Source organism: Seriola dumerili, unplaced genomic scaffold (genome assembly GCF_002260705.1).
Source record: "Seriola dumerili isolate Sdu_G_001 unplaced genomic scaffold, Sdu_1.0 BDQW01000731.1, whole genome shotgun sequence".
NCBI classification, from domain to species: Eukaryota; Metazoa; Chordata; class Actinopteri; order Carangiformes; family Carangidae; genus Seriola; species Seriola dumerili.
Genome location: NW_019174986.1, coordinates 98,039 through 110,519, shown reverse-complemented (window position 1 = coordinate 110,519; position 12,481 = coordinate 98,039). Strand labels below are relative to the sequence as shown.

Below are 12,481 nucleotides of genomic sequence, written 5' to 3'. Positions count from 1 at the left end.
ACTCTGATGGTCCTGGATCAGGTCTGATCTGGACTGTGGTGTCTCAGCTGTACTCTGACGGTCCTGGATCAGGTCTGCTCTGGACTGTGGTGTCTCAGCTGGACACTGACGGTCCTGGATCAGGTCTGATCTGGACTGTGGTGTCTCAGCTGGACACTGACAGTCCTGGATCAGGTCTGATCTGGACTCTGGTGTCTCAGCTGGACACTGACGGTCCTGGATCAGGTCTGATCTGGACTGTGGTGTCTCAGCTGGACCTGAGCTCTGCTTCACCTGCTGCTTCACTGTGTGAATCACTGTTTTCCTCAGTGGTTCTGGTCTCTAATCGAATCTGATCCAGTTTGATTGATTCTGTATTTTTCTGCTGTAACAACAATAAACATCAGAAACTCTGAGACTCGCTGTCTGCTTCAATGACCACATGACAACAAACATCTGGAACCAACAGGCCTCAAACCATCTGCTGGATCACAAACCAGTTTTACAAGTTCAAACCAGTTTAAACCGGTTTAAACCAGTTCAAACCAGTTTAAACCGGTTTAAACCAGTTCCCAGTCTTAAGTCTTTGTCACAGTTTACCATCGAGGACAAACCCGTCACATGACCAGTTTTTAAAGACGTACCTGAACCTGTCGTGCCTGAAACGTCCAGCAGCATCGTCACAGTTCAACTGAGTTTAACATCTGGAGCGACTCAGGTGAGTCTCATGTCCAGGTGAGTTCACACAGGTAAATAATGAAGATATCTCCATCTTCAGGTTTCATGAACGTTCCCCTCACCTGCTCCGACACATGGAGATCATTCATTCGAACATGATCTAAATAAACAATCAGAGATGATTCATCATAAACTCATTATACACTTTAAGGACCTCGGGTCAGATCCAGGATCTGTGATTTATACTGACACCAGCAGTCTGAAGTCACAGACCTGATCACTGTTAATATGATCAGACTGGATCAATGGAACATGATCAATAATCATCAGGACTCTGAAGTCACGGCTGCTGCAGCTGCTGAGGTGAGACGTGTGGATCAGACTATTTCCTGGAGTGAAGAAACAGACTCAACAGTTTGATCTCAGTCACAGCCTCATTTAAATCATCAAGTTTCCTCCTTTACTTTTACTGCAGGTGGGGTGGGGGGGGGGGGGACACCACCTCTGTGAGTCGAAGCAATTCACACTGAAACAGACTAAATACTGAACCATCATGTTTCCTTCATGTCTGTCACACTCAGAGATACAGTTTGTTTGTCTGTTCATTTTTCTTTGTTATTTTCTTTATTTGTTTGTTTGTTTGTGACGTGCAGACGTCTCCAGCTGATGAACACCCTGTGCCTGTAGTTCCTCTTCCAGACCAGCAGAGGCTCCACAGCTGCAGTGACTCATGTTGTTATATAAGAGACCGGCTGCAGCTGGACTTATGTAACACACACGTAGACTGAGTCCTGGACCACGTGGATCTCTTTTGTTCTCCCAGGTTTCTCCTCGACCCCACCATCACCAACAGACACACCTGTCACCTGACAGGACTTCCCACAATCCTCCAGACAATCTGTCTTCTTCACAACAACAGAACACTGATTCTGGCGAGGAGGGGAGGAGAAGAAGAGGAGGAGGAGAAGAGGAAGAAGAGGAGGACAAGAGTGACACGAGTACTGTCACATGCCACCACAGCTGCTCTTGGTGACCACCATGGACAACATGGCGTCCCACCAGCAGCTGCTGCCATGGCGACAAGTACCACGAATAAACAAGAGGTTGATGGCAGTGCCACAAGTGGTACATTTGTAGTCCCAGAGGTATTCCAGCTTTTTTTAAGACATAAACCAGGAAGTAAACCCATTTGTAGTCCTTAATCCAGGAAGTATTCCAGTCTGTATCATGGCCCCGCCCCGCCCCCCCATTGACCCATTAATCACACAGAGAGGTTGTTTTGTTTTTCTGTTTAATTTCTTTGTTTTTAATCATCAGTTAAACACAAGGAAATTTTCAGGCAGGAAAAATCAACCAATCACAAACAAGTAACAGCATATGACATCATACAGCAGGACCATCTGATTGGCTGGTCACTCTTTAAAGGAAGACGATTGGTGCAGAGCAGTACAGGTGTGGGAGGGGCATTTCAAGGTCGCACGACAGTGATTGACATGGTTGTCATGGTAACAGCCATCATGCTCAGCCCAATGATGACAGTAGTAAACAAAAACAAACATGTAAACAAATCAAGAGAAAAAAACACTTGCTAACTCCTAACTCAATAACCAGCCATTAACTAAATTAACTTAAGATATCCACTAATTAATGATCTAATTAACTAACGAGCCAATCAGCTGCAGCAACAAAGATCAATAGAAGGAGGGAAGACAACAAAAAATACCATGACCCTAACACTGTTGTCCTGGTTACTAATGGCTAATGCTCCCATGGCAACAGACGAGGTGACCAAGGTTCAATATGGCCGAAGAGACAGACCAGTCGTCAAACTGGTTGCTGAACTGGTTTGTGATCTGGTCTGTGGTTTCTGGACTGGTTTCTGGACTGGTTTGTGTTGAGGCTTGATGTCTGGGATCTGACTGATAAAACCGGATTAGTGTGAACCTGTCATCTGGTTTCTGAACAGCCAATCAGAGCCAGCCATACCTGGTGACACATTTACAGAAACAACCTGACTTCCTGTGATCTGAACTTCAAAGGATTTTAATGTTGTAAAAAACAAAGCTCTTGTAAAGAAGCCAAACAAATAAATAAACAATAATAAACAAGTGATAAATAAATAAAGACGAATAAATAAACTGAAGGTCGATCAATAAACACATCAGCTGTGTGATCAATAGTTTGGTCTTTGATTCGTGCAGATTGATACGATGATTGATCGTCTGTCGCTCTTCAGTCCATCCTCAGTGGCAGTGACATCAGAGCGCGTGTGCGTGCTGATTGGTCGGTTTCAGGGTTTGTGTGTTTGAGTTAAAGCTGCACTGAGAGTGTCGTAGGATCAAGTCACAGAAAACTACCAAACACCAATGATGTGTTTACACAGAGAAAGTGACAAAGTAACTCGGAGTCAGTGAACGCATCACAAAGCTGGAACAAGACTGAATCAGCACAGAACAGGTGAGTCTGAGGGAGACTGAGGACACACTCACTGGTTTCATTACACATCTGGATTAGTGCAGCTTTAACGTGTGTGTGTATGTGTGTGTGTGTGTGTGTGTGTGTGTGTGTGTGTGTGTGTGTATAAACAGCTGTGTCTACTTGTCGTTGATCCGTAGTTTGAAGGAAACCCGTCCGGCGAACTTGTCTCTCTCGTTGCCGGTGGCGAGAGTGTTGGAGTTGATTTTACACTCAACGTTGATGTCTGTGTTCAGAGAGGCGTTCAGGAACTTCACGGCCACCAGCGGCTGAGTGTAGTTCACCTGAGACATTGAACACATCACACACTCATCAGTATGAGAGTAGGTGTTACTACCTTTCTATTGGATTATTAAATAAATCTGCAAACACATGGACAGACATGATGAATGACCTACTGACAGGGATTCATGACCCGGGATCTACTGAGGATCTACTGATGTGGAGCTTATTATTATTGTTGGATCTCATACGTGTCATTATTGTTTTGAATTGAGGGAATTTGTAAATTTGAATAATCTCAGTGAAGACGTGTGTGTGTGTGTGTGTGTGTGTGTGTATAGTGTACTGTGTGTGTGTGTGTGTGTGTGTGTGTGTGTGTGTGTGTGTGTGTGTCTATAGTGTACTGTGTGTGTTACCTGAGCTTTCTTGCCGTAGTACGGGTAGTACATAAGATTGAAGGTCCCATTAGGAGGAAAATACGCAAGAGGTCCGATCTTATCACTGTCTTCTCTCTGTACACACACACGCACGCACGCACGCACACGCGCGCACACACACGCACGCACACACACACACACACACACACACAGATCAATAACTCATCAATAAACTGCAGTGACAATGTAAAACCCATCCAGACAGATGGGACAGTGAACGCAGCACAGGAAAGTGAACCTGGTCCTCAGGTGAAAGATGATTTTAAACAAACCACAGTCTCACACATCTAACTGTCCTGGAGGTGTTCTACGTTCTAACACTGAGGTTCTTCACTGGGATAAAAGTTCTACGTTCTAATACCAAGATTCTATGCGTTCGTATGCTATGAGTTAAATGTTCTATGTTTTAACAATGAGGTTCTACACTGATTAAAAGCTCTATGTTCTAACACCAGGCTTCCACGCTGAGGAAAATGTTCTATGTTCTATTGTTCTTACCCACTCATCTTTCCCCACTTTGTACCTCTGAAGATGTAGGAATGAAAAGACGGAGACAAAACAGATGAAATGAAGACAGTGAGACAGTCAGAGAGACAGACAGACAGACAGACAGACAGACAGTTAGACAGACAGACAGGTTCAGACCTTGGCTCCACAGGTGACATAAGGAGACTGACCGTCCTTCCCAGGTAACATACCGATCACCTGGAGAGATAGAGAGAGAGAGAGATAGAGAGAGAGAGAGACTGTCTGTACCACTGTGAAGTATTTGATCAATACTAGTTGGTTCTTAACCTTCATGTGTGAGACTCCACCCACCACTGTTTGTTTATCTTATATCTGTTCTCATGGAGTCAGACCATCTCATTAACATCAGCTGTGACTAGCTGTGATCGTGATCAGCTGTGATCAGGTGAATCAGCTGTGACCAGCTGTGACCAGCTGTGATTGTGATCAGCTGTGACCAGCTTTGATCACTTCCTGTCTGCAGTGTATCATGATGTTTTACTGTGAAACTAAAGGAAACTTAAAACAGGAGGATTCTCAGTGAAGTTTTGCAGACTCTGTTGCTGTGGACATTTATTCTGGAGGGACATCAGAGATGATGACATCATCAGGAAGTGATGTCACACTAACCAGACCTACATGTGGTTCAGGTCTGATTGACTCTAGTTGACCTCACACAGTCTGTAGACAATGAAGCTAACAAACCAAACCTTCTTGTTCAGTCTTCTAGTTTTCAGCTTTAAAATTCAGGCCAGAGGTCAGAGGTCAGAAGTCAGAGGTGGACGTACCCGGTTCAGTTTTATGAGGATACAGGGCTGACCTCTGTTGTAACCATAGAAACGATCAGTGATCCCAGAACAGTCCTCCAACATCGTTCGATTAAACTGACAGGAACGCTTGGGATTGTTCCTCACCTGTGGAGAGACAGACAGGTAGAGAGAGAAACAGGTGGTGAGGCAGACAGGTGGAGAGAGAGAGAGAGACAGGGGGAGAGACAGACAGGTGGAGAGAGAGAGAGAGAGAGACAGTTTGAGAGGGAGAGAGACAGGTGAAGAGACAGACAGGTCAGAAGACAGGTGGAGAGAGAGAGAAAACGAGAGACAGACAGGTATAGAATGAGAGGTGGAGAGACAGACAGGTACAGAATGAGACAGGTGAGAGACAGACAGGTATAGAATGAGACAGGTTTACCTCTCCACTGTCCTCTTGAATGAAATACTGATCTGGAGGACAGTTGTCATTGGTCTGAACCTGGTAGCTGTCATTGTACGCTGCAGACAGACAGGTAGAGAGACAGACAGGTAGACATTAGAACTAGAGCTGATTACTAATGAAATTAATTGATTAAAGATTGTTGAAGTCTTACAAGACAAGAAGGTGTTGAGGTTCTGGATGAAGCCGTCCCAGCTCTCCGTCTCTGACACCGAGAACGTGATCTCCAGCTGATCGCCCTTCGGACGAATCATCATCCCTGAATGTGAGAACATCATTGACCAATCACAGCCTGACCCTCGTTAACCAATCACAGCCTGACCCTCATTCACCAATAGGAGTGTGACAAACCTGATCACACTGACACTTTCCAAAGTCAATGAAACAACTGTGAAATGTCAGGAACAAGGAGTTGTTTGTTCAAATCTTAATCACTGTTTAACATGTTGATAAGCAAACAAACAAACAAACAACTGACCAAGGTTCAGTTCTGGATTTGAAAGGATTCAGATATAATACAATGCTACTGAAACCCCTCCCTAAATCACTGTGAGCCTCATCGACCAATCACAATCCTTGTGACCCACAGCTTGGCTATCTGCCAGGTAGCAGACAGGTGTGTACACAGCTGCTGGTGGGTGGAGTCTGTAAACGGTGATCACTGCGTTTAGGATTCAGACTTTGGTGATGAGGAATCATTTTCCACACTGTCAACAGAAGTCTACACTAGTTTTTTCCCAGCAGGCTTTGGGCTTGTTGCAGTAAAAAAAGTCATGGTGTCCGTGTGAACGGACGACTTCATCAGTGTCGTATGATTATTGTGTAAATGTAGGATTAAAGAAATGATTCCTGTCACATGACTAAATGTTTGAGTCGTGACATGTCTCCTCCTCCGTCAGTGATTGTGATGTATCGACTGCTGCTGGTGGAGTTAGGGTGGAGGGTGAGTTTGCTTTTCTCACCTGGAGTGGCCAGGCGGTCCTGCCAGGTGGGTTTGTAGTCGTCGAGCGTCAGCAGCATGATGTACATGGTGAGAATAAACATTCCCGCCAGAAACAGGTAGAAGACCAGGTAGAAGAGCAGGATCAGACCTGGGGGGGGGGGGGGGGGGGGGTGTTATACAGTAGAGTACATTACATCTGCTCCTCCCCCTTCTCTCCTCTAAATATCATCTTTATAATCCTCTTGTGTGTAGCCCCGCCCCCTGCTGATGACCTACATTCAGTTTGAATGGAGGGGGGAAGGGGAGGAGTGAGAAAGAGGGAAGGGAGTAATGTCTCTGTCACCCTCTCTCTCTTTCAACTGATCACTTTTACTAATTATGTATCCGTTGTTACCTTGGCAACAGAGAATCCTGCTCTCTGATTGGCTGACAGAGAGCTGTAAAAATCCTTCTCAACATTAACCTGGTAATCATAGCAACAAGACTGATGATTCAGGATTTATGAACAGTGAACTGACTCAAGGACCCTGAAACTTTCTCAAGGATGCCTGGAACACCTCAAACACCATGAAAACCTCCACAAAGACCTTGAGAATGTCCTCAAGGACCACTGAACCTCCTGAAGGACCACTGAACCTCCTGAAGGACCATAAGAACATCCTCAAGGACCATGAAAATGTCCTCAAGGATCACCGAACCTCCTCAAGGACCACTGAACCCCCTCAAGGACCACTGAACCTCCTCAAGGACCATAAGAACGTCCTCAAGGACCATTAAACCTCCTCAAGGACCATGAGAACCTCGTCAAGGACCACCGAACCTCCTCAAGGACCACTGAACCCCCTCAAGGACCACTGAACCTCCTCAGGGACCATAAGAACGTCCTCAAGGACCATTGAACCTCTTCAAGGACCATGAGAACCTCCTCAAGGACCACAGGAACCTCCTCAAGGACCATGAGAACATCCTCAAGGACTCATGGAACCTCCTTATGGATCTATGGTGTCTTCTCAAGGATCCCTAGAACCTGTTGGGTTCTAATGCCCTCTTGATTAAAATCACTGACCAGAGCAGGTCCTTAGCCCCGCCTCCCCCACACAGTGACGGTAACTCTGACCTGGACTCGGTCAGGTGAACCTGTTAAAGGCTTCCTCCTGCAGAGTTAATGTTATCAAACGTGTCCTCGGCTGCAGATTAAACCGGCTCACATCAGTCCTGAAGACCAGGATCTGGTCCTGGTCCTGACAGGGACATGTGTCCCGGTTCCTGGAGTCAGACTTATGTTCAGTTTGTCACAGATAACAATGTGTTAGCATCTTTACTGCCTCATGTTTGACTGGGGACAAGAGAAGCTTTTCTTCAGATGAAAACCCCTTCATTCAGCCCCGAGTACTGTCTGCAGGTGTTGATTGTTTGTTAACTGTTCTTCTTCTATCTTATTATTTCTTCTGTTTTATGGCGATTGTTTTTTTACGCTTCTGGGTGTCTCCTGGTAACCACAATATCACAACGCTATGAACTTTGGGTAATTCCCTCAGGGGAAGTCTGCAGAAATGAGAAATTACAGAAAGTGTGAATAAAGGACTCAAATGTCTGTTGGAGAGACTCGTCCTCAATGGTTGGACTCTGGGACAATCCTGAGACCTCACTGACTGAACGTGTCTCAAAGTCTATGTCCATGAGAGAGGGGTAGGGTGTGTGTGTGTGTGTGTTTGTGTTTGTGTGTGTGTGTATGTATGTGTGTGTGTGTGTGTGTATGTGTGTGTGTGTGTGTGTGTGTGTGTGTGTGTGCGTGTGTGTGTGTATGTTGCCTGAGAGGTGAAACTTAACAGAGGTGTTTTTTCCCAGGGTAAGTGAACACATCAACATTAATGTGTGGTATTGCTGACTCTGAGCTGAGTGTGTTTTTACACTGATACTCTGACACTGATACGCTGGATACACTGAGATTCATCTGATCTAGTAAAATGCTGTACTGTTCCTTTAAGATGATGTCAACAACAGCCCTCACAAGTCCATTATGACTAGTGTGTGTGTGTGTGTGTGTGTGTGTGTGTGTGTGTGTGTGTGGAGATTACAGTCCAATCAACATCGTCTGTCTGTTTAATCCAGATTAACACACACTCAACTCGGTTCATTGTGTGTGTGCATCAGTGTGTAAGAGTGTGTTCACAGGAGTGTGTGTGTCCTTCAGTCTCCATCAAGGCCAAACATCTACTGCCATGGTGCATGATGGGAAACATGCCATCACAGTTATGTAAAGCCTGAGCAGACTTCAGATCAGTTAGGATGGTTTTATATCAGTGTGATGTTCTACAGACTGCCTGCCTGCACAGGTAACAGGTGTGTGTCAGGTCTGCACAGGTGTGTGTAGGTGTATGTACAGATGTGTGTAGGTGTATGTACAGGTGTGTGTAGGTGTATGTACAGGTGTGTGTGCAGGTGTACACAGGTGTGTGTACAGAAGTGTGTCAGCTGTGTATATAGGTGTGTGTACAGGTGTGTGTCAGGTGTCTCTGTAGCTCTCCCAACAGAACAACTGAAAGATAATAATCAGCTTTTACATTTTAAAACAAAAATATTAATTAAAAAACTAAACTAAATTAAAAAAAAAAAAAAAAGATTGACTAAAACTAAAGAAGAACATTTTCATCAGTGAACACAAACTACAAGACGAGTGACGAACGTTTATACAGGTGAGGCAGGTAATCAGACCATTTACAGAACTGGGGCTGTGTGAGGAAACAGAGGAACAGTCCTGTATCATCTGCATATAGTGAAGTCTGACGTTTCCAGAGGCAGCAGGTATGAAGAAGAACAGAACAGGACCCAGAACTTTTCCCTGAGGAACTCCATCAGAGAATTCTAATGTCTGTGACACATCACCTACACCAGTGATGGACTGGGAGAACTGGGAGAACTTGGACGCTTCACAAACTGGGCTCAATGTTAGAAGAGTAAAACATCAGAGTGATCGAGGGAGAGATGGATGTGGCTGTGTTGTGGTGATCGGTCCACTCTGGTTCTAGGACGCCTCATCTCCCTCATGTCTCCCTCCAGCACACTATGCTCTGTTTGGCCCTAAAGCTCCGCCCACACTCTCACTGTTAACAGAGGTGACGTCATCACAATTTAAACATGGAGGCAGCACTGGACTGCTGCTGACTCACATCAATGACAAAGTTACACTAGAACATCCGCCTAGGTAACCTTTGACCTTTGATCACCAAAATCTAACCAGTTCATCTTTGACGGACTCACGGATGGACGACCTGAAAACATGATGCCTCTGGCTGCGGCAAAAATCCCAAAAACTGAGTCTGAAAATCTGACAGTAAAGAAGGTAAAATCCATGAAATCCACATGATTCAAATGGTTCTGCATCTAGCAGCAGTTACTGTGCTGACAACCTGTTGTTTATCGTGGTTAATGCAGCAGGGTTATTGGTGCCTCCACATGTTGTGTTTACTGCCACCACGGAGAAATATGTGTCATTCCTGTTTTTCCACCTCTGACATCATCATATTTGTGTTTTAGATGGTTTTATGTTTGTAAGTGACAAACACAAGCAGGATAGTTTTCAACAGAGAAATCAAGACTGTGGTAAAAAATCACCTGCATCATTATCATCATCTTCTTCATCACCATCATCATCATTATCTTCATCACCAACAATATCATTATCATCATCATCAAGAGATAAACAATAATTCAGTGCAGTTTTTCTTTAAAGATGTGACCATGATACTGGAGACATGTATAACTGCAATATACACACATGTACAGTACACACACACACACACACACACACACACACACACACACACACACACACACACACACACACACACACACACACACACGTCCTATTTTCTGTATAATTCATTCTGCCTCCTTTAAGAGAGAGACAGATTATAAATAGAGAGAGAGAGAGAGAGTGACCTTCAGACAGGACATGGCTGACAGAGGATGAGCGAGCATCACTGACACAGAGAGAGAGAGAGTGTCAGTAGTAGATAGACATTTACAAAAAGAAGAGAGAGTTACAGTTCATATCATCTATATTCCTGATGTTCCCTATGTATAGGCTCTTTTATAACAATATCAATAACAATAATGATAATAAAACTAAACAGTTACAAAGAGCTTTACACGTTGATCCAGGATTAAAATAAAATCACAATGGTCATTATTACAATACAAAATGGAATTAAACATCAACTTTACTATGAAATGAAAAACAATTAAAGAATGTATGAAATATATTTCAATGTTATAATTATATTAGTATAATTGATCAGAGACATTTACAATAATCGATCTAATCTAATCAACCTTATATCTTTATATGTGTTTTATGTTTTAATACATTAGTTTCCTTGTTCTATTTAAATGATCGATAATTTATATTTGCCTTTGATGTAACATCAATAATACACTGACAGAGATTAACTGTGTAAACGAACCTCAGTGTCAATAAAGATCCTTCAATCTGAAGATTCAGGTCCAGACTGCAGAGCAGAGCTGCAGCTAACCACTGGTTTTATTACTGATTATTTCCTCCAGTAATCGATGAGATGAATTATTCATATTGCTGGTAACCCGATCAATTCTCAGCTGATCAATAACGGATTAATCGACTAAGCAGCTCTGACACCGAGAGAGAGGTTTAGGTCGAGAGACCTTTAGAAACACAGTAACATTATGTCAATAAAGATTATTTAATCTGAGTCGGTGGTAGAGAGACATTCACAGTGGCTGGCGGACTGAGAGAGAGAGAGAGAGAGAGAGAGAGAGAGAGAGAGAGAGAGAGAGTGAACGGGACTCACCCCAGCTGGAGGCGGTTCGGCCCAGCAGTTCATGAGTTCGCGGATTCCAGAAGAATTCCCGCCACTCGCTGGAGCCTTTGCGGTCCTCCTCCTTGGTGCCGGACATGATGGTGAGGATGAGGATGAAGATGGAGGTCTGTCTGTCCGCTCAGACGGCGCGTGATGTCCCCTATGACGACACGAGCTTCCCGCCGCCGCCGCTAAAATACTCAATTCAAAAACGATTAGCTCCTGAGTATTGATACGACGGATCGATGATGATCGATGAGATGAGACGGGGAGAGGTTGAGAGAGAGAGAGAGAGAGAGAGAGAAGACAGTGTCAATGCGGTACACCTCCTCCTCCCCCAACACCGTCTGACGTCACACCTCTTTCCGCCAATCACTGAGCAGCTCCATCAGCACAGACCCCGCCCCCCTGCAGTCTGTGTGTGTGAAGAAGATGGAGGAGAGGAGGATCAGGAGGAGGATCATTACTGCTGTGATCCAGTCTGAGGAACAGTCTGTGACGATCTACAGAGGATCCTGGAGCCTGAGGAGCCCTTCAAGACCAGGGTCGGACCCAGCGTCATCCCAGTATCAGCCGGGAGACAGTCCAGTATCAGGCCAGAGTCAACCCAGTCAGCCCAATATATCAGCCCAGAGTCAGCCCAGTGTCATCCCAGTATCAGCCCAGAGTCAGCTCATTATCAGTCCAGAGTCAACCCAGTCAGCCCAGAATCATCCCAGTATCAGGCCAGTATCTGCCCAGTCATTCCAGTATCAGCCCACCATCAGCCCAGAATCATCCCAGTATCAGCCTAATATCAGCCCAGAGACAGCTCAGAGTCAGTCCAGTATCATCCCAGAGTCAGTCCAGTGTCAGCCCAGAGTCAGTCCAGTATCATCCCAGAGTCAGTCCAGTGTCAGCCCAGAGTCAGTCCAGTATCATCCCAGAGTCAGTCCAGTGTCAGCCCAGGGTCAATCCAGTGTCAGCCCAGAGTCAGTCCAGTGTCAGCCCAGAGTCAGTCCAGTGTCAGCCCAGAGTCAGTCCAGTATCATCTCAGAGTCAGTCCAGTGTCAGCCCAGAGTCAGTCCAGTGTCAGCTCAGAGTCAGTCCAGTGTCAGCTCAGAGTCAGCCTATTGTCAACCCAGAGTAAGCCCAGCGTCCGCCCAGTGTCAGCCCAGTCATACTAGTCATTCCAGAATCATCTCAGTATC

At 45.0% G+C, this 12,481-nt stretch overlaps 1 protein-coding gene and 1 long non-coding RNA gene across 4 annotated transcripts in view; one reads left to right on the top strand and one right to left on the bottom strand.

Annotated features, from left to right (window-relative positions):
• The window catches only part of LOC111236839, a 581-nt gene extending 184 nt beyond the window's left edge, over positions 1 to 397 (top strand). The window contains exon 2 of the long non-coding RNA XR_002665738.1: positions 22 to 397. This is a non-coding gene — a long non-coding RNA (uncharacterized LOC111236839). The remainder of the gene's footprint in view (positions 1 to 21) is intronic.
• Positions 398 to 2,647: 2,250 nt separating this feature from the next.
• LOC111236837 (sodium/potassium-transporting ATPase subunit beta-2-like) lies at positions 2,648 to 11,605 on the bottom strand. Of its 3 annotated transcripts, XM_022765705.1 has the most exons (9): positions 11,283 to 11,605; positions 6,473 to 6,601; positions 5,665 to 5,769; positions 5,490 to 5,569; positions 5,087 to 5,212; positions 4,437 to 4,496; positions 4,290 to 4,316; positions 3,771 to 3,866; positions 2,648 to 3,416 (listed from the first exon to the last, which is right to left on the bottom strand). In XM_022765705.1, the coding sequence occupies exons 1-9, from the start codon at positions 11,386 to 11,388 to the stop codon at positions 3,252 to 3,254; spliced, it is 894 nt and encodes a 297-aa protein (XP_022621426.1). In that variant the 5' UTR covers positions 11,389 to 11,605; the 3' UTR covers positions 2,648 to 3,251. The 3 variants fall into 3 exon arrangements, with proteins under 3 accessions (XP_022621426.1, XP_022621427.1, XP_022621428.1); XM_022765706.1 differs by lacking the exon at positions 4,290 to 4,316; XM_022765707.1 differs by lacking the exons at positions 3,771 to 3,866; positions 4,290 to 4,316.
• Positions 11,606 to 12,481: the final 876 nt, after the last annotated feature.

Bases quoted from the DNA above. Each gene is read 5' to 3' on its own strand.
- LOC111236837 (XM_022765705.1), bottom strand. From the start codon at position 11,388: ATGTCCGGCACCAAGGAGGAGGACCGCAAAGGCTCCAGCGAGTGGCGG. The intron at 5,213-5,489 runs GTAAACCTGTCT...GTCTCTCCACAG, and splicing joins TTCAAGAGGACAGTGGAGAG to GTGAGGAACAATCCCAAGCG. The intron at 3,867-4,289 runs GTAAGAACAATA...GTGTGTGTACAG, and splicing joins AAGTGGGGAAAGATGAGTGG to AGAGAAGACAGTGATAAGAT.